General features: G+C 41.2%; 1 protein-coding gene across 4 annotated transcripts in view; it reads left to right on the top strand.

Annotated features, from left to right (window-relative positions):
- POLQ (DNA polymerase theta) overlaps nt 1–21,340 on the top strand; it is a 56,886-nt gene that overhangs the window by 34,495 nt on the left and 1,051 nt on the right. Inside the window, exons 17-30 of one of the 4 annotated variants that reach the window (XM_063352335.1) lie at nt 96–239; nt 1,849–2,045; nt 3,542–3,782; nt 4,894–5,087; nt 6,810–6,947; nt 8,343–8,517; nt 9,013–9,148; nt 11,210–11,328; nt 12,075–12,259; nt 12,598–12,709; nt 13,814–13,843; nt 14,291–14,415; nt 15,926–16,079; nt 17,918–18,033. In XM_063352335.1, coding sequence (XP_063208405.1) covers nt 96–239; nt 1,849–2,045; nt 3,542–3,782; nt 4,894–5,087; nt 6,810–6,947; nt 8,343–8,517; nt 9,013–9,148; nt 11,210–11,328; nt 12,075–12,259; nt 12,598–12,709; nt 13,814–13,843; nt 14,291–14,415; nt 15,926–16,079; nt 17,918–18,033 — 2,066 coding nt within the window. Of the gene's footprint in view, nt 1–95; nt 240–1,848; nt 2,046–3,541; nt 3,783–4,893; nt 5,088–6,809; nt 6,948–7,897; nt 8,029–8,342; nt 8,518–9,012; nt 9,149–11,209; nt 11,329–12,074; nt 12,260–12,597; nt 12,710–13,813; nt 13,848–14,290; nt 14,416–15,925; nt 16,080–17,917; nt 18,034–21,340 lie in introns of those variants that run through there. The other 3 variants (XM_063352345.1, XM_063352350.1, XR_010073329.1) reach the window with 3 other exon arrangements.

Raw genomic sequence — 21,340 nt, 5'->3', positions numbered from 1 at the left:
AGGCTCAACTGTGTGTATTTACATTTTCAGGATACAAACTCTTCTGTATTTATGGATGCTATTTTATAATTGTAACTTAAAAATTTTTCCTTTAGTAAGTTCTCCTCAGTGGATGCAAGTTAAAGATGATGGATTTCCTGTCCAAGGCTGTGAGGACATCTTGGTAGTTGGACTGGCAGTATGTTGGGGTGGAAAAGATGCCTACTATATCTCTTTGCAGCAGATACAAGACCAGACTGGTAAGTGAGCAGACAGGCTGTGCTGTGCTATGTGACGCTGCATTTCAAGAAGGTGCCTTCAGCAGATCTCAGAATCACAGAATGGTAGGGGTTGGAAGGGACCTCTAGAGATCATCTAGTCCGATCTCCCTGCTAAAGCAGGTTCACCTAGAGCAGGTTGCACAGGAACGTGTCCAAGTGAGTTTTGAGTATCTCCAGAGAAGGAGACTCCACAACCTCTCTGGGCAGCCTGTTCCAGGGCTCTGTCGCCCTCAAAGTAAAGAAGTTGTTCTTCACATTGAGACAGAACTTCTTGTGTTCCAGCTTGTGCCCGTGGCCCCTTGTCCTGTTGCTGAGCACCACTGAAAAGAGTCTGGCGCCATCCTCCTGACACACGCCCTTTAGATTTTTATAAGCATTGATGAGATCCCCTCTCAGTCTTCTCCAGACTAAACAGACCCAGGTCTCTCACTCTTTCCTCATAACAGAGGTGCTGCATTCCCTTGATCCTCTTCATAGCCCTCCACTGGACTCTGTCCAGTAGTTCCTTGTCTTTCTTGAACTGGGCAGCACAGAACTGGACACAGTACTCCAGATGTAGCCTCACCAGGGCAGAGTAGAGGGGGAAGATGACCTCCCTTGACCTGCTGGTGACACTCTTAATGCACCCCAGGATACCATTGGTCTTCTTGGCCACAGGGGCACATTGCTGGCTCATGGTCAACTTGTTGTCCAACAGGACTCACAGGACTCTTCTCTGCGGAGCTGCTTTCCAGCAAGTCAATCCCTAACCTGTACTGATGCATGGGGTTATTCGTCCCTAGGTGCAGGACCCTACACTTGCTTTTCTCAAATTTCATTAGGTTCTTCTCTGTCCAACTCTCCAGCCTGTCCAGGTTTCACAGTATGTTGGCACGGCCTTCTAGTGTGTCAGCCGCTCCTCCCAGTCTTGTGTCATCAGCAAACTTGCGGAGGGTACACTGTCCCCTCATCCAGGTCACTGAAGAATATATTGAACAAGACTGGACCCACTACTGACCCCTGTTGGAAACACCGCTAGCTACAGGTTCTACAGATAGGTTCTTGGAAATGTTTTGAGAAATCCCAAACTCAGCTCAGCTGTGTGATGGAGTGATTTAGCCATATTATTTGGCAGTCTTAAGTGTTGAACCCCCTTGAACATGTTGCTGTGGATACATCTGTGGTGCTGTCTAATAAGGCCAGGTAGTTGGCTCAAGCACTGGACTGCTGAGCATGCGTATGCTGAAGTCTTAGCTTACTCCCACGTTCTCTTTACCTTGCTTGCTTTTCTATTTCAACTTCTTCCAATTTTTGCTCTCCAGGAAAAAAACTGACACTTGAGTGCTGAACATAACCCAGTCTGTGCTATGTGGGCTCCTGGCTGTTTCTTCTGTTTCTCCTTTGTTTAATAGTACAGACACAGCGTATTGCTTTTGGGAGTTTTGTCTGGTTTGATAAAATATGTAATCGGTATAGGTTTATTGTTACTTCTTCACAGTTCAGCTGTATTTTTTGTGCTTTAGGTGATTGCATTCAAGATTTTTCTCATGCCTTTCTTATCACACAGTGGGTAAAAAAGATAATCTTTTGCTTGTATTTCCTGCCTTAGAAATCAGTATGAGTTTGGCCCCACCGCCTTTGGACAAAAACCTGTCTGTAACAGAGAGACTGTATCATCTGCAGCTGTACCTGCAGAAGAAGCCCAAGCAGGAGCGCTCACTTGTCATGTATGACTTCATTCAGCACTACAAGACTCTGGTGATGGCTTGTGGCATCTCCTTGGAAGGAAGTTTTGAGGACCCAAAGGTTTGCAGGATTAAGAAATTTAGCTTGGGTAAAACTACTAGTATAAGCACACCAGTGGAAAGACAGGAGTACCGTCTGGTACTTTCCTGCTGTTATTTAGATTTGAGTACGCACACCTGTCAGAGGGTTTAGTGAAATTTTCTTCCAGTGGGAATTCTAGAACAGTATTTAGAGGAGACTTCTTTTGCTATGTATGTTCATGGTGCCTGCAAGAGAAACAGAGCAGGTTCAGTGATAGGTTAACATGCTAATCTTTCACGCCGGATTGCTTGGGTGGGGGGGATGAGGTTACATCTCCTCCCTGTCCCAGCAGACAGGGCTGAACTCTTGTTTTGTTGCTATAAGAAGCTTGGGACTAAAATGGCAGAAGTGCTTCTGGTCAGATTATTGATTCTGAGAGCAGAAGGCTTTGTAAGCAAAAGATTTACCTGCCATGTGTATGGACCACCTTGGTACTGCTATTTTCTCAAAACAAACAATGTTTACATGTAATTTCAAAAGGTAGGTTCGAGTACCATTTGTAATTCAAATGAAACACTAGAAAGAGGTAAAAGCACCTTCTTGTCCTCATTAGGAAAAGCTCTAGATGCATAGAAATTTCTGATGTTGATTTTTAAAGCTTGCATCACACATGGGCTGAATAACGCCACGGCAATGTTAAAGTCTGCAGGTAAGTAGCTAAGGTGTTCCACAAAAGAGCAAACTTAGCTTTTCATACCAATACATAGTTTTAGGATAAAATTAAAGAGCAATAAAAGTAGCACCTTTCACTGCATTGTTCTGTGTATTAAATGGAGTCATATTTGTTTATTTTAGTGATGCAATAAAGGTACACATACACAGACGCATGCATTCACCCCCCTCCCACAACCCCATTCCCCCCATATACATGTAGTTTTTACCTTCTGTTTGCATGACAGACAATGCAGAAACCTGTGTTTCATCCTATTTTGACACAAGAAATTGAAATATAGCTATAACTGAAATTGCTTTGAAGACAGTGGGAGGTACGAGGCTTACTGCGGATAAAACCTGCCTTGCAGAATTCTTGGTACTAGTGCTGATGTGCAAAAAAATAAAAGGAGAGCTCAGCTTGACTAATATTTTAGATTAATAGCAATTTCTGATTTTTACAAAGTCAGTTTTTGGATTAAACACGTTTTGATCCCGATTTTCATATTTAATCACCTTTGTGTGAGGTTTTAATAAAGGAAAAAAAATGAGAACGACACTTCTAGATGTGTTTAGTTGACAGAGGATGAGGTTTTCAAATGTGCAGAATTAACTTTGAGTGAAAATGAAGCTTTTCAGTGATTTATGCCCTCTTGAAGGTTTTATCTGAAATCACATAACTTTTCCACAAATTATTCCAGTCTGCCTGCCGAATCAAGAAAAATAATCTGCACTACAACCTTGCATTAACCCCCGGTTAAGTATTTACGTCGTATTATGACTAAAATGGAAAAAAAGGTCTCATGTAGCTCTCCCTTTTTAAGGTTGCATGTTGGCTGCTTGATTCTGGCTCTAAGGAACGTACACTTCACAACATGGTGACTAACTTTCTCCCCAACGAGCTACCTCTACTGGAAGGGGTAGGCACCGGCCAAGGGGTGCAGAGCCTGGGGCTTAGTGCCAGCGGAGATCATTCTGGGCGATACAGAGCAGCAATAGAGTCTGTGCTTATCTTCAATGTCATGAACCAACTTCGTAATGAATTACAGAAGGAAAATCTCACAGGTAAAGAGAGCTCCTCCTGATGGGGGTAATGATTGAGGGTTAAAGGCAGCTGTGGTACTACAGGCTGAATGATCAGTGGAGAGGAGAAGACATTTGGAAGTTCTTATCTAAGTATGTTCTCTGGCAAAATGCTGATTTGTTAGAAGAGGGCACTTCCCTTAGAAGTACATCTATTTTGTCATATATTAAATTTTGAATTAAAATAGAATTTTTATATCCTAAATATCCACCAGTTCCATTGGGTAAGGCAACAGCAGACTCTATTTTAAGTATCTGAATCAAGCAGATCCTTACCTCCCAGGTGAGTACCCTGGCCATTCGGAGGGGCCTTGTGGGTCTATGGTTTCTCATGAACATGTTCGAAAGCTTTTGCATTTCCTTATACAAACAATTCCTAAAATCCGCACGTTTTCTGAAGGAGAATTCTTGCTCTTCAGCCTGCCCATGGCAGCATTGTTCGTTATGTATGCGTTGTGTCCACGAAACTTTTGTGATCCCATAGTGAATGATCCCGTATGTTTGCACTAATATTTGATGAGTGCTTGTCTCTGTTTAAAAACAATCAAACAAAAAAAAAACAACCCAAAAGCACATACCTGTTGGTGGGCTTTGTGATTGTTTCCCCTAAATTGTATCCAAAGCCTAAGAATAGGGTCCTGTCTCAACTGAAGTCTTTTATTGCAAGTTTACCACAGCATTTATGATCGTGACAACTAAACCTTGGAACATTTTTAAAAGATGTGGGTGGTGGAATGAAAGTGTATGAAGTTAGCTTTACATTAAGCATGTCTGCAGTTTATAAAATGTTGATATACAAAGAGATGTGTATGTCTTAGAAAAAAGATTTTTGACAGAAGTTGTTATTCTCTTAAATATTTTGTGATAAAAAATTCTGGAATACTTTTTACTATGAAATATTTCTTACTATGACATTTTCCAGAAACAAAAAGTATTTAAACTAAATCTGTATTAAAGGATTTCAGCGTGTCAGGACATACAGGGTTTTAAAAACTGAGGATTCCCCAGTTGTTTTTTTTATGAATTTGTTGATCTGCAGTTGATCTGTTTTTGATGTTATAAAAGTTTTTCTTGGGCGTTGTACTTATTACAGATGTATTTTCTAAAGTGGAGATGCCCACCCATTATTGCTTGGCTCTGCTGGAGCTGAATGGCATTGGTTTTAGCACAACAGCGTATGAAACCCAGAAACAGGTCATGCAAGCTAAACTGAGCGAGATTGAGACCAAGGCATATCAGCTGGCAGGCCACAGTTTCTCCTTAACCAGCCCTGATGACATTGCAGAGGTACGTGAGGGTTAGGGTGGGAGGGGGAGAACTTTTTTAGGAGTTACCCTCATGAAGCTTTTGCTTAGACTTAAGAAAAATACCTGCTTGGGCAGACTGTGTAGGAAGAACAGACAAAATGCAAATTGAACTCTGCTCAGAGTCGATTTGCCTTCACGCTCATTATGAGCCTGCTGCCTGCAAGGTGCTGTGCGTCTCCTGCTTGTTACTGATCATTCTGATTTCTGCAAACTTCAGCAGAAATAAAGAAAGTAGAAGTGGAAATAAGCATGTTGGAAATAAAAACCAAGTGGAAATAAGCATATTGTTTGTATAGGACCTTGGCTTCTCTTGGCGCATGAGATGATCTGCCAACGAAATGGCTTTTGGAATATTTTGGATGAATGATGCGGGACTAGAGAAGGTTTTTTGCAATACCAGTATTCTGCACATGAGATGTGATGTGATACCATGTAGTCTGAGTCTAGGAATGGTTGTACTGAATAACTTGCATTGTTACCCTGTCCCTATACAGACATGAAAGAGGAGGAAAGGCTGCTTTAAAAGTTTTGAATCAACTAGTGTTTGTTTTTCATAACCTGTATAAACTGTTTTTTTGAAAGCCTAAGAAACCCATTTCTATGTAAATTAGCAATACTTTTATTTCTGAAGGACTTTACTATATATTTTTTTAATGTACATTACATGGAATCATAGGAATAGATTCTAATTGCTGTGCATGCTTTTTTTCCCATTTATTTCTTTTCTATATACTGATTTCTTGCTGAGGGTCTATACTTTATATGGAAGCAGTCAAAATTTGCAAGCATCATCACTAAAAGAAGTTCCACAGAAATATTCCTCCTTTGTTGCAAATGCAGAAGTTTTGCTTGGTAACAGTAGTCTGAGTGAGAACTCCTGAAATAATGCTTGACTCCAATCTCACTCTGCTTCATGGAAAAGGGGAAGGAAAGTTTTTTTTATGAAATGCTGTTCTCTGAACTACAGAATCTTGTTTCTCATGTGGAAATTTTGTTAGGAATCATGTAAAGTATCTTGTATAGGTTAGTAGAGGTTTACCCTTCTAATTTTGTGTCAGTAAAACTTTTATGCTACCAAAATGTGTGAGAGAAAAGCTTCTATTCCCTCCTGCCAGCTGCAAAATGAAACACAATAGCTGCTAAATAGTGTATAATGCTACATAGAAACATAGACTGAAAAAACGAAGAACTGCGTTCTCTCTGTCAACAAGTGAGTATATACTTAATTTTCCAGTTCTTGGCAATTTTTTAGAAAAGCTAATACTCTGGCTATTCCATAAAAAGTATTTTTGACCACCTCCTCCTATGCCATTCGTGTTGCTCTGAAGCCTGCTCCCTGCTAACTGTTTTTTTTTTCACCAGTGTTCTTCCTGCTTTTAGTCGTCTTAACTCCATGTTTTATTACAGTTGACTGTCAGCAGTAACCTCACTTATTGGATGGAGTTAATTACCTTTTCTAAAAACATACCTCTGAACTCAAACTTATAGTGCTCAGAAAATGAGATTTTTAGATTGCATTTTGTAGTTAATTAAAATGAGGGGGAATGACTTTGATAGCAGAGATCTTTAATCAGCTTTTTAATTACCTGAAAGCATTTGTACTATCCTTCGGTTGGAACAAGCTGTTTAAGTGCCCGGTTGCTTTTTGTTTTCTCGTGGGAGTAGCATGCAGAAACTGATCTGAAGTGCTGGCCTTTTTCAGGTTTTGTTCCTGGAGCTGAAGTTGCCACAAAATGGAGATGTGAAAGTTCAAGGAAACAAGAAAACTCTGGGTTACACAAGAAGAGCAACTGCTAAAGGGAGCAGGGTTAGGTTGAGTAAGCAGTTGAGTACAACCAAGGTACAGTAAAGTCTGGTTCTAGTCTGACTGTAAAAATAACTTTACACATCTGCTGCTTGAATACATTGGAGTTAGGTGTGCTGACTTAAATGAAAGTAAATTTTAACTGCGTTTTTGCTCCTCCAGTTGCCACTGGAAATTCAAACTGGGTTCTGCCTTCTCTGTTAGTGGAGTTATTAACTCCTCCTACTCTCCTAAAGCCCGAGTTTAGTGAGGACATGAATATAAATAGCAGGCTTCAATTAAAATAAATCAGGCAAAATTTGATTTCCCAAACCACATGTAAGACCAAAATAGCACAATAATTTTGTAAAGCAAATAGTAGAAGAATTTTTCAACATCAGCTTGAAAGATACTTAATACCGTGGTGATTAAATAGGATATTTTCCCTGGCTGGTACTACCATATCTGTATTTTGTGCTTCAGAGAATTTGTCTTCAGCATGGGTGATCTGATGGCTTATCAAATTTAGTATATCAAAAGCTTATATATATACGTGAAGGCTATTGACATGCTTGTCAGCTGATAAATATTGTGGAGCTGCATTAATACCAACTGCTGCAGGCTAATGGTTGCTCTTGCCAGACAAGTGGTATTAGTAGATATATATGTTCCCTGTTTTCAGGCCTCATTAATCTGTGTTGTTCTCTTAGTTCCCCCTTGTTCAGTGTAGTCAGTGCTTGGAAGACAGGTATTGATTTCTGAAACTCAAGTGGCAGTGAAGAAGTGAGCGTGGCGGTGGTGGCAGAGCAGGGAGCAAGAAGCAAAGTGAGGATTTCTTCCTTTTGTGATGTGGAGGGATGAGGCTACCGCTGCCTGCTGCATACAAACAAATGTTATTTTGAGAAATGTTTGCATGCCACAGTCTTTTTTAAATTCTTGTTAGTGCTTTCATATTTCTGATTTAACTGAAAGGATTTGATTGCTAGTGGTCAGCTTTGTCTTTCAAGGACCATGGTCAAGGGCTTCATTTTGTTGCGCTCCTAGTAGACGGATAGGAGAGAGCAGGGAGAAAAATATGCAAGAAGATGGAGGAGGAGCGCTAACGCTGGGCAAGAGGAGACAACGTAGGGGACCTATGGCAAGTGATTCTTTATTTGATCATTTCAGGTGATTTATTGGTTGGTGGAGACTGAGTGGTGATGAGGACGCAGAAGTCCAAAGAGAAGTGATTGCTTTCTTGTGTGTAATAAAACTGCAGCTGCGTCTGATGGTGCTTTGATTGCCCAGGTGTAGGCGGTATAAGTGGAGGGGATATACCATTTAATTTTAAGGCAGTGACACTGGAAGCTCACTGGGGGTAAAGGAGCTGACTTTTCCTGCAGAACTGCAAAAACTTTATAAATAAAGCTTTAAAGGCAGTTAATTATAGTTGTGCCCTTTTCTCCCCACAAGGATGTTTTGGAGAAATTAAAGACACTTCACCCATTGCCGGGGCTGATATTGGAATGGAGGAGGATCAACAATGCCATTACTAAAGTGGTGTTTCCACTACAGAGGGAAAAGCGATTGAATTCTGCACTGGGAATGGAAAGGATATATCCAGTGTCACAGACTCACACAGCTACAGGTAGAGAAATGCCTGCAAAATCCTCACTTCTTACTTTTTTTTCTTTTTTTTTTTTTTGGCGTGTGTGGGCAGCTTTTCAATGGGGAAAAGATAGGGAATCAAGCCTGTGCTCCACTTCAGCCAAATGAAAATACTGAAATGCCTATTTCACATGAATCTGCCCTAAAAGTCTAGATGTGTTAAAATAGCTTTTGTGTTCACCGAGCAGTATTATTCATTTCTTGCATATATTAGCATGTAAATCTCTGACCCCAAAACAGGTTCAGGATTTGGGAGTTTCTTATTAGTGAAACAGGAACACTGCACGGGAACCATCTCAAGCCCATTAAACCCAAATTATTTTTCCTTTTCTTCAGTTTTCTCAGTTGTCATGTCCTGTCCCACCCCGCCCCCCTGCCCCTTGTTTTTTGGAGATGCAGATATGTGTTCAGCTGTGTTAAGTTAGAGAGACTCCTCTTGGACCTTTACTTAGTTCTGCTTTGTCTGCCTTCTCAGGTCGAATAACCTTCACGGAGCCAAATATCCAGAATGTGCCAAGAGATTTTGAGATTGAAATGCCAACTGTGGTTGAAGAAAGCCCACCCTCCCGAGCCCATGGAAACGTTAATTCTCATGCTCTTTCTGGGGGCAGGTAGGAGGATCATGGCAAAGCTTCTGCCTACTCTGCTGATATTAATGTGGTTGAGTTGTCAAATTTCTCTTTTCTTACTTCACCTTTAAAGGTCCCTTCCAACCCGACAGATTCCATGATTCTATGAAGATACCAGGTAGCAGAAAAAGATTTCTATAGCTGGTCTCTGTTAACCAAATGCCCTGTTTTGACAGAATTACATGCCAGTGCCTAAACAGTTGTGTGGAAGTCTAGTGAAATATCAGGGTGGGTCTTTTGGCGGCTAGCTTGTGAGCTTTGGGGCTTCATACTTGCTGGTGGTTTTCTGTCCTTTCAGTTTTTCTTTCCATTTGGGGTCTTGTCCCACATGTGTCATCTGAATGACTTCTATGATCTTTTTTCCCATAGCAAGATGTGAGAACTTTCAGAAGTTTTTTGGCCCTTCTATCTCTTTTTTCCTACCACCGTGCATCTAACATTGTTGTGCCTTGAGCAGGTCATGGGAAGAGAGGCCAGGAGTAGCAGGATCTTGTCCATCTCTCTTCAGGAGAAGAACCAGGCCTAGCCATGGAGGCAGAAATGTCATTCTGAGAAATAGGCTCTGGCAGTGCTCAGGCTTGCAGCAGCTTTGCAGGACAGTTGTAGAGTGGGCTGTGTTCTTAGAGTCTTCCCTGTAGAGAAGCATCCCGTCAAAGGAATGGAGTGCTTGCTGAACTTTGAGAGAGGTCTGCTTCTCAGCCTGACTTTTGGGACTACGTTCCTTAGTTAAGCAGCCACTGTGTTAGGAAGATGGGACAATCCTAAGGCACAGAAATGACTGCTGGTGCAAAAGAGGCTGTTTTCACGCAGCTGAAATCTGATAGGCCGTCCAAACTGTCTTTTATCTCCGTAATTATTATTACTGCTCCTTCCTCTTGTTGTAAGAAGCTTCTGGCCAAAGGATTGTAGCTAAATTAGATCATGGTATAAAGCCCTTGCTTATTCAACTAAATTGGGAACCTATGCTGGACAGTGTGATTTTCTACAGTTATCATATGTTGTCATATGTTATCCCTCACCTTTATTTCTTTTGAAAATTTATTTCTGTGATTTTTGTGCTATCTTTCATCTCCTTGACCCCTACCATCCCTGAAATAACAAGGTATAAGAAGAAAAGGGTGTTCATAGGGGAAGAGAGCATAATGTCTTTTCTGTGCTTTGCTGAAACCAGTCTTGATCTCGAAGATACCTTTTCATTCTGATAAAGAAATTGCTCAGATCCCTGACTGAAACATCAAGGACTTAAAAAGGCCTTTTGACTTCCAGCGAAGAGCACGATGGGCTGGCTGATGGACTGGTGCTGATGGGAGTAGGAGGTGTGAATGGCATCACAGGTGTGCAATGCAATGGATACAATTCTATCTGCAGCTATGAGTGACTTGGACAGGAGAGCTAGGCAAGCCCTGAGAGGTTGCAGAGCACCTGGGTGCCACTGTAAACTTCTGGCCTTCTGGAAAAGAAAATGAAGTTGCTTTGGGGCAATTTTTTGCTCATTCTTTAGAGAGGAAACGCGCAGTGTTTTATGAGCACATCTTCTGCAACTTCTGCTCTGCTTTTACAGGCTTACGTGTGTGTGTGCTTGCACAGTCATGAGACTGATGTTGTGGGAGAAATCTTTTCTGTCTGTACTAGGTATGGGCTGGTGTAGGCATTCTGCATAGGAGAATGATGTTGAGAAGACTTAGCACGTGAGGTAGGGTGTTGAATTTTTAGGATTCCTGTAGGACTTCTTTGCTGTTTTTCTGTAACGCATACATCACAGATTTGCGGTCTTTCATCTTACCTGTTTTCGAGTGGAATTATCCAATTTCTGGACCAAACCCTGAATGTAGTAGGAAGATTTATGCCTGAATCTGTTCAGAGTCAGTAAATCCCTTCAGGTGTACATATGGCCCCTGTCCAGTTCCCCCATGGTCAAGTTAGGTATGGATTATTCAGAAAAGTGGAACAGAGGCTTGTTTTCACTGATTCTATGTGGCAAAATGATTATGCATCTTCAAGTGTTTTAGAAATTTGTGAAAAAGTCATTCTTTGTCTCCACAGATGTAGAAAGCATTCCAGTATTTTGCCTAATGGCCTAAAATTTCAGGCTGAAGACAGATCCGAAGAAAGAGGAATACCCTTTTCCGTTAGCATGAGGCATGCTTTTGTTCCCTTCCCAGGTAATGCCCAGATCCTGCTCCGTGCCAGCTAATTGTTAAGGATATAGTTAACAAAAAGTCCTAGCTCTAATGAAATTGATGACAGTAGATATCTGACTTAGCAGGCTACTTGGAAAACTAATGCAGTAGTTAGCATGTCCTCAAAATTATTCACAAGACTGTAAAGGAGAGTGTTTCAACCAGGGAAAATATTCAAATGTTATAATTCAAATGTTTACACCTTCACTTCCTCTTTAGGAATACATATATTTTTAAAGAGCTATACTTAGGCAGAGCTTAATACAGAAACTGCACTCTATGTAGTGTTATTTCTAGCCAAATGTCAGTTCTCACGTTGCCTGCCCTGGCTCAGTACAAGTCTGCTGGTCTGATCTCGGTGCTGATCATTCCTATCAGGTGCTAGACTTTTACACGGACACCTGGACAGATACTCGTTCTGTGTGTTTTTGATGGATTCTAGATGTAGGCCCTGCATGGAATGCAAGCAAACCTGGGCATCGAGGAAACAGGCAAGAATTTATCTGATTTAATTTCTGCTGTTTATTGGCACAACTTTTAGCAGTCCAGAAGCAACTCCTAAAAGTTTTCGCAAGAAAATGGAGACTGAGGTTGCATAGAAATGGCTGCGGAAAACTTTCAGAGCAGGAGATGCAGGGCTGGCTTCAGTCCTTCTTGCTGGAATGTTGGTTGGAATGTTGTTGGAGTAATTTATGAAATAGTGATTTCTGCTGACTTCTTGACTTTAGGTGGCTTAATCTTGGCTGCTGATTACTCTCAGCTTGAACTGAGGATCCTTGCTCATTTGTCTTGTGACTGTCGTCTCATTCAAGCCTTGAACGGGGGTACTGATGTCTTTAAGAGCATTGCAGCAGAATGGAAAATGATTGATCCTGAGGCTGTTGGAGACAGGACCAGGCAACAAGCTAAACAGGTAATTTTTAGGAAAAACAATTCAGCAGCAGCTTTCTAGGTGGGAAGGTTCAGTGTTCAAAACATCAGGGAGTCACAATAGTATGGTTTTCTGTTTGAGTTCATCTGTGATTGTGTGGTAGATGCCTTGTACGCCCTCTCACTCTCACTGTGTTTCAACCAGAGCTGTCTGGGCTTTGGGGGATGAAGGTGGAGAAAAGCAGCATGAATGGTTCGGACTTCTTGAATGCTTGCCCTTGTTCCCATACACGTCTTCCAGTGAATCACATTTTGTTTTGGCTCTGCTTTCTCTGCATGGCTCACCATATGATTGCGGTTCTTCATGCTGTCCTCTGGCAGATTTGCTATGGAATCATCTATGGAATAGGAGCAAAATCTCTAGGCGAGCAGATGGGGATTGATGAAAACGAAGCTGCCAATTACATTGAATCCTTCAAATCAAGATACACAGGTTCGGATATGGCTGTTTGGATGTGCTGTGGTGGTGGTGGTTGTTTTTAATCCCTTCTCTCCATGTCTCTTCAAATCCTAAATTTGTCTCAGCCTTCTACTACTCCTATCTCTTTGAAAAAGCTTTTCATTTTGAAAAAGTCCAGTGCATAAACACAGCAGTTTGGTACTCCGTAATGTTTTACTCCACACTCTGGTTTTATTAATCTTTAGGATCTTGTTGTTTGCTTATTACATGAAGGTTTTTTTGTTTTCTAATTAATCAGTAAGCCCTGGGGATTCATGTTAAAGCTCTTAACTGTCCGAATAAGAAACACTCTTTTCCTTATTAAAAGACACAGCTTGAAAGGATACACAATACAACTTTAGACGACACATCTTATAGTTTTTAAATATAACCATTTGTCTCTTCTGTTCTTGTCTTCTGCTTTCATTGAGTTTTAAACTGTTTTGCATATCACTCTTACATTTTTATCCAGCTGCTCAGAGTAGCTCTCCCATATTTTGTAAAAAGACATTGTTGCATTTCTAAGAAGCCTGTTAATTTGTAGGAAAGCGAGAGAGAGAGAGTAGAGCTGCAATCAGAAAATGAATGGAGGGCAAATGGAATAAGAGACGGCTAGCTCTAATCATACAACTTGGAAATGCCCTGGAAAATTATGTTCTGAAGATTCAGGGTTTGTTTCTTTAGGAGGCAGATGCTGAGAAATGGTGTCCTATTAAGAGTCTGTTTAGTCTCCAGTAATTTCTAGGTATTGTCTCCTTCATGATCACTAGAAATGACTTCCTGCTTCTTCTCTATTGTTAATGTGTGTACATACAAACTCCACAATGTACCTTACATTTTAACTTCGCTTCTTATGAATTTTTACTTATATGTATTGCCAGGCTGACATGCTAAATTACATACCTAATGAATTGACTAATGTTGTCAGTCTTGATCTTGAATAGCTCCTTTTACCTTTTATATTTTGTAAACCTTGGAAAGAAATTGTCTGAAGTGAACTCTTTCCACTTCAGTGCAGTTGTTACCTGAACTTGCACCGAAAGAGACTCTTACCTGTATCACCTTTCTTTGACCTAAGTTTCTTTTTAATGCTCTCAGTGGATTCACTCCTTCCCTTGCAAAGTGCAGGTGGGTAAGTTTCTTTCATCCTAGAATCTGAAGTGACACGGTCTGAAGTCAGGCAGCCTGGGGCATCAAGGGCTCTGACTTCTGCTTTCAACTGACTGACTTCCTACAGTGCTGGTCCAGGTCCTGACCTCTCCATTGTCAATAATACATGTATGCTCCTCTGTGCCTGGGCGCTGTGCAGAATGGTCTTCCTACTTCCTTGTGCACAGTAAGATATCCTGACACTCTGCGCTCTCTTCCACCTCAAAAGTCTTAATAAGTTTCCCATCAGAGCTGCGAATAGGCTGAATGAATGATCGTGCGCCCTTGTCCACTGACAGGGCACGGGAAATTTAAAAAATTACCTTTGTGCTGCTTGGGTTTCCCAGGCTGCTTTCAGTGACCCCAGTGAGAAGTCAACGTGGAACATCAGCTGTATTAGGCAAAACTTTCTCTTTCCTTTCCCAGGGATTCAGAAATTCTTAAGGGAAACAGTGAAGAGCTGCAGAAGAGATGGGTTTGTGCAGACCATCCTGGGAAGACGGAGATACCTGCCAGCTATCAAAGATCCAAACCCCTATAGTAAAGCTCATGTATGTTGAGTGCAGTACTTTTTAAAAATTATTACTATTATTTTTAATTTTTAAAGGATTAGTTTCCGTTGCATATCTTATCTGCGGTTTTACAGGGTCTATGAGCCATCTTGTTCCTGACCTTCCACTTCTCACTTAGTTCATTGTTCCCTCGGTTGTTCTCTGAATAACAGAGCTTTTGTCATGGTCTGCGTGACGTAAGTCTTCTGTGACTGGGTGTACAGCTGTCATCGCTGTACTAACCTCACTTCAGAACTCCCACGTTGGAACTGGAGTGAGTAATTTATTGAAATAAGTGGACATGATTTTAAAAAGCCTCCACGCAGTGATGTGCTTTAACTCTTCAGTTGCTCCCACTCAGCAGTCTCCGTATGATTGTATGCTGTCAGCACTTGAACAAGAAAGGGCATTTAAGTCCTATATTTTTGGGTGCTTGTTCCTTCTCATATTTCCCCTCAAAGGAAAAATTGCTCAAACTTGTTAGATAAATATTTACTTAATATACGCCTTTGCACTGGCATTAGTTTTTTTCAAGGTCATTTTGGACGCGTCTGTCATAGACTCTACTTCAGTAAGAGTAAATTGACTCCTTGGGGAGATGTTGGCTCATTTCTGTGGGGAGGAAGCATTATACTTCTCAGTAGGCAGCTGGATCAGCTTGTGTGGAATTAAAGGTTAGAGTGGAAGAGGGAGAAAGTGGGGGAGTTTGTAGTCCAAGTAGTTGAAAAGGAAACAAGGAGACTTTCAAAAAACTTTTGAGATTATTTGACTATTTAATCTGAAGGATACTTCAGCATGAAGCTTTGTAGATGTACCTTCTGTTCAACTTTGATTTATTCTTTAAAATCGTATTAAAGACCTGTTAATGAATTATCTTCACTTTAATTTCAGCTCCCTCATAACTTTTTGCACACATTTCAGCTCTAATCAAAGAGAGAAGAACCTTTTAGTACAGTTTTCTTGTCTGAGGAGGGGATTAGTAGAGAAGATGCTTGTGTGGGGAAAAAACAGTCATAGTGTGGTCTGGTGTGTTTTTGTACAGCTGTAATGCTCTGGCAGTCAGGGTTCAGTGCAGTAGACCAGATTATTAGTCCATGAAGTCCAACTTCTTCCCTTTGGTTATCCATTCTGGATGGTTTTGAAGATAGGCAGAAGTGTCTTGTGGTACTTGAATAAACTGTGAGATTTTTCTCCTCCTGATCAAACTGTTACCGTGTTTATATGCTTTTCCCTCTTGTGGCTTGTGACTCTTGTAGGTTATTACCCATCATATCAATTAATTTTAAGTTTGCAGAAATCCTGATTTTTCTCAGTCACCTGTAGAAATTTTGTGTCTGAAGCTAGTCTAGAATGTCTCTTTCTTTCAGGCAGATGTAACAAACTCTTTTATCTGGAGGTTTTACCGTGCCTGTAAATACCATGCATTTATTATTTTTAATGAAGTACATGTGGCATGCTGGATTTTATTTATTTTTTGGGGTAGGTTTTGGTAACACCTATCTCTGTTTAGGCAGAGCGACAGGCTGTGAATACGACTGTTCAGGGATCTGCTGCAGACATTGTCAAAACAGCCACTGTGAACATTCAGAGACGCCTGGAAGCTTTCTCCTCTGTGATCAAGTCCCACGGACATCTGGAGAGCTCCTTCCAGAGAGATAAGACTGGTACGCTCACCTCTTCCTTGCACACTACACCAAAACTTCCAGCATTACTAATTAAAAACCAACCAACCAAACAAAATAATTGCCAGCAAAATAAAGTTTAGGGCCTTTGGGCGGGAGGCATTTTATTTCCTGACAGTGGTAAGTTGGTGTTTAATGGGCAAAAAAGTCATAAGGAAAGAGGGAGAGTGTCTGCTCAACACACAAACTAAAGCAAATGCTGTGATCAGATCAGGAACCCCAGCTGCCTCAAAGCAGGTTTGGCAAAGGTTGGCGGTGGGAGTTGATGTGTGATATGGCCTGCGATGCTACCACAGAATTGTTCAAAAGTAGGAAGGGAGAAACTGAGCAGATACTCTGGCTTCACAGGCAGTGAAAAGATAGAATGGAGGAAATCCTTGTTCCAAAATTACTTTTTTTTTTTTTTTTGTTAGAATTAAGCCTGGAATTTGTTGACTGGAAGCTGATGTACAGAGGCTCCAGAAGAGTATTATATGGAGCACTTATCAGCATAAATTTCTTCTGGCTGCAGATAGCAAAGCTGTGCTGGGGTATTCATTCCCAGAGGAGTGCTATGAAGACTTTTTTTCTTTAGCATAGTGTAGACAGTGTTTTGTTCATCAGTCATATATTTTTAGAAAGACAACTTAAGGGATGGAGTGCTATATTTCTTTGATACTTCTTACGCTTCAACTGAAACATGAAGCTGTCTTAATACAAGGAGTCTGATTTGTAGGACTGAGAAGAAAAACTAAATAATTAATTGCTGAACCTCTAAAAATATGTCAGGGAGTTTTATTTTAGAGACAAGATTCTGAGGTCTGCTATGAGTAGAAGGCATGTGCCTGGCAGAACTTCCCACCCCTTCCAGGTGCAGCAGCTACTGACCTTTGGCCAACGTAATTGTAGGAAGGCGAGAAGATGCATTTGTGATAGTCCTTCCTCCTCTGATACTAGCTGTTTCGAGAACTGGCAGGAATTCTTTCGCAGCAAGTTATAAAGGCCTGTGCCATCAGAGAAGCATCCTGCATCGTGTGGCTTCTTCAGCATTGCGGCTTCAGTGCCAGGCTTGTGTGAGGAACTGATGATGCTGTGAAAGCCCTCCGGTAGTTGTGAGCTGGAGTCCTCCTGTTAGCTGACCTGAGAAATGAATAACTTCTGAGTCTGTGTGTGTGAGGTTGTCTTTGGTTTTTTGTTTTTTTGTTTTTTTGTTTTTTTTAAAAGCTTTTACTATGGAATGGCTTGTTCTGTTTTATTTTTGTCAGGCAAGGCCTACCAGGATCCTGTTTTTATCAGCTGTTTACTTGTTTATTCAAAAACTGCTCTTTTTCTCTCCTCTCCCCCCCCTTTTTTTTTTTTTTTTAATCAGGAGTAGTAGTTACAGTTCCACATAACAGCATTTGGGAGGAGGCTTACTGCCTTTTTAGACTAGCCATTAAAATGATTTTGGAAGAAAAGCAGAATCCTAATTCATTGCCAGAGAGAACATTGTAAACCAACCTCTGATTAAACCTGACATGATTTTGTTTAAAATTTACTTTTAAAACAGATGGTTCAGGAGACACAACTGTCTCTTGTTTCTCTTCTGATTCATATCTTCCTAATGTAAGGCTGAAATGTTTATATCTAAAATGCTTTTCATTAACATTTTCCCTCGGTAGCTGTACAAATATTGATAGAGTAGCAATGTTTTGTGGTTTTATCTGTAGGCATGGGCTTTTTCATTTTAAAGTTTCTCGTGTTCTTTTTCTCAGCATTAGGAATGTGTGAGGGTTCTGTAATTAGAGGAAACATGCCTTTGCATAATGGTATCTAACAAAGTGTGCTCTTCACCTGTGTAGGAAAGCTAGCGAGGAAGAGCAACAGAAGGACATTACATCCCATCAGCGGAGGTTTCTTTATCCTCCAGCTCCATGATGAGCTCCTCTATGAAGTTGCAGAGGATGACGTCATCCAGGTACAGCCGCGCAGTTGCTTTTTTCAGCTCTCTGCTGCATTATGGTGTTTCAAACCAACCTTCCTTCTAGGGGCTCAGCTTTTCTTCCCTGGATTCTCTCTCACTGTGTGCTAAAAGGTCTGTGAAAACAATGTCGAATTGGATGAAAAATGATGTTTGTATTCTTGATCCCTTTATTTTCAGACTCAAGCCATTCCCATGTCTGAAGCTCATTTTTCCAACGTGTGCTTTGCTGCTTGTAACAGCAGTTTGTACAGCTTTTCTGCAAGACTTGATGACTGAAGTAGTTTACTATTGCTGACAGGTTGTAGGGGGAAGTTTTTCTTTGTTTGGAGGTATTATTGCCTCCCTGTTTACACTCATGTCTTCTGGTGCCTAACTCAGAACACGTATTGTTACAGCTGTGGTTTATACTCTGTGTAGGGAAAGGAGGATTCCTTACTTTTGTTTCCTCATTCCTTACTTCCCTGTCTTTCTGGTATAGGAGTGTTATGGTGGTTAGCAGCATGGTAGGTATAAGAAATGTGCTGTGTGGACTTCAGGCACCTTTCACATGCATGTGTGTGCTCTTCCACCACGTAGGCACTCCCGTGCCTGGGCATGGTGGTGTCTGTGTGACAGCTTTCAGTAGCAAACATTTTAGCTGTATGTTGGCAGCTTAGTGTTTTCCCAAGTCCTGAGGACAAACACAGGAAGGCTCCCAGGGTGTGCTACCGTAGCTTGGGGATGTCTTTCTCCCCGTTCTCTTCTGCGCATACACATCTTTAATGACAAAAGGCCTTTTCCTGATGGCAAGCAGTAACTCCCAGTCTGAGAGAGCTTTCAGCAGTACTGACTGGCCTGCGCATTTTTTTTTTTTTTTTTTTTTTTTTTAGATTTCATTAAGAACAAAAGGTTTAATATTTTTCCTCTTGAATCTCAGCTCAAGCTTCTGTTTGTTTTGCCAGCTCTGTTCAGACATCTGCTGCTTCAGTCCAGGCAGGCTGTTTTAGAGACGAAAAGGCTCCTAACTTTCTCTCTGCAGAAAACTGAAATCCCCTGAGTGTAGCATTTTACGTCTGTAGATGCTGGCTCCCAGTTATCGCTCTGTCCCCAGAAGAACTAGGGTGAAGTGAATGGATTTGCTTATTATTTATTGTATTATATTTTTTCATTAACAGCCTCAGCTTCAAAGGAGATTATTACCGGCTTTTCTAACTGCCTTCAGATGTAGTTCTGTACATAGATTTTTCTGGGCAGTCACTTAAAACAGCATAGGTACACAAGGTGTGTTTCCTAGGCTCAGGCTTTCCTTGTGTGTGCCAGATTTGCTTGTTTTTCAAGGATTTCTGTCTAGCTGAGACAACAGGGTACTTCTTACCCCTTTGATTAATTGTTTTTAGGGCCAGAAGGGATCTTTTTTTGTGATAATATTGCCTACTGTCCTTTCAGATGCACCGTCACAATTATCCTATAGTGGAAAGATCTGGGTTGCAAAGGATCCCTTGAAGGCTCTCCCTCTTAAGCCCCTACTCAAAGTAGGGCCTGAATGAATTAGTCCTTTTGAGCTACCATATATCTTTTAGTAAAAAAAAAGTGAGCGTTTCTTGGTTTCTGTATTGGTGAGGTTTTTTTCATCTTGCTGGCACAAAAACTTTATTATACTGTAAATTGTGTATTTCTCTGCTGCAGCAGCGATTTTTATTCAGACAAGTTAGATTGGTCACATGCTTGATGCTGGCTCTTGCTCATTTTCAGCTGCTGAAGCGCACAAAAGAAAACTAAAAATATCTTTCCATATATCTAGGAGTTTGTGTTCCAATCAGAGTATCCTTACAAATGTTTTTAAGAGAAATGACACTACTGATAGTTCTGTTTCCATTTGTAGTCTATCAGTGAGCTAGCTTGCGTCTTTTAAAGGACCACATTGGGGTAATACCTGTTTTTTCATGTGCTGAAGGTGTGAAATGCCTGGGGCATCAGGGCTTTCCTAGTCTGTGCAGAATGTCAAAGTGTGGGTAGGAGCTTTCGGAGCTTATCACAACAGCAAGACTATGAGAATATTGCCAAAGATGGTAGAATGAGGGCTGACCTCGCCTGTTGAGCTGACTCTGGCAATGAGGAGTCAGATAGGAACGTAAAGGTATAGGCTAGATAGATGCTTTTAAACTGCTTGCTTGTTCCCAGCATCGTTGCATTTATGTCTTTAAGGTGGCCAGTATTCCTCCAAGCATGTTTTGGCTGACCGTTGAAAACTCCAGAAATGATTTTGTTTGATTAATGTACAGTAAATTCAGAGCCCAACCCCCCCCGTGTCAGGGTGTTGGTGCGCGTCCCATCTCGTCCCATCTCATCCCATCAGCTTCACTGGGAACCTCGTGCAGGTTTTTGTTTCTCCCCTGCAGCTGCCGTCCCTTGTTCGAGGTGCAGCAGCCCTAATCTGACGTTCTTCACTGTGTGCTGGACTTGTGACCGTTCCCAGAGAGTCTCCCTCTGTATGGTTGACGTTTCTTTTGTAATACTGGGCCTCAAACTTGATCAAGGCCGCCGTGGTTTCAATAAAGTGGAAAATTGATCTGTGTGTCACACAAGCAACACTTCTTTTTTCTGTGTTCCAGAATTGCATTTTCTTTCCTTCTCACAACAGTGTGTCGTGCTTAAGCCCTGTTCAGTTTTTAATCTCAGATAACCTCGTTTTTTTTCCTGCCCAGGCAGTTATTTTTCATCCTATTTTTGAACAGTAGATTATTTCTATCCTACTTCTGTATCCTGCTTCTTTCTACTCTGTACTCGTCTGTGCCGAATTACGTCCTATTTCAAAGCATTTTTCTAGGTTATCGAGATCATTTTGAAATGTGGTATGTAAGGGCATAGGGTTTTGGAAGACAAATATCTCCCTAGTTCTTAATGTTCTTGTAAACTCTTGTGCTCTGATCTCCTCACATCCCTCCTCCCTTCCCCAGTAAAAACTGTGGAGAAATCTCTCCTGTGGGTACCCGTGAGGAAATTATGAAAATGCATGGAGGGGTCAGAAAGCTCGAATAGTTCCTATGTTGACACGGTGGCCTCTAGCTGAGATGAGGAATCGCAATAATTTCAAAGCCTCTTTTCATTCTGCTGTGGGATGGGTGTGGGCTGAAAGATTCATTCAAATAAGCAATCCAGGACAGGCTGGACTCTGCGTGGGTCTTGGGGTAGGAAGGAAAGTCCCTTTATCCAGAGCAGGTATTTACAGTCAGGAAAAAAATCCAGTCTCTTACAATCCAAAAAGTCGCAGGCAAAAATATCTTCTGGTCCTCTAACTGTGTACTGAAATGAACGTTTTCGT

This window comes from Chroicocephalus ridibundus, chromosome 1, assembly GCF_963924245.1.
Source record: "Chroicocephalus ridibundus chromosome 1, bChrRid1.1, whole genome shotgun sequence".
Lineage (NCBI taxonomy): Eukaryota > Metazoa > Chordata > Aves > Charadriiformes > Laridae > Chroicocephalus > Chroicocephalus ridibundus.
This window is presented reverse-complemented; position numbering and strand designations above follow the sequence as displayed.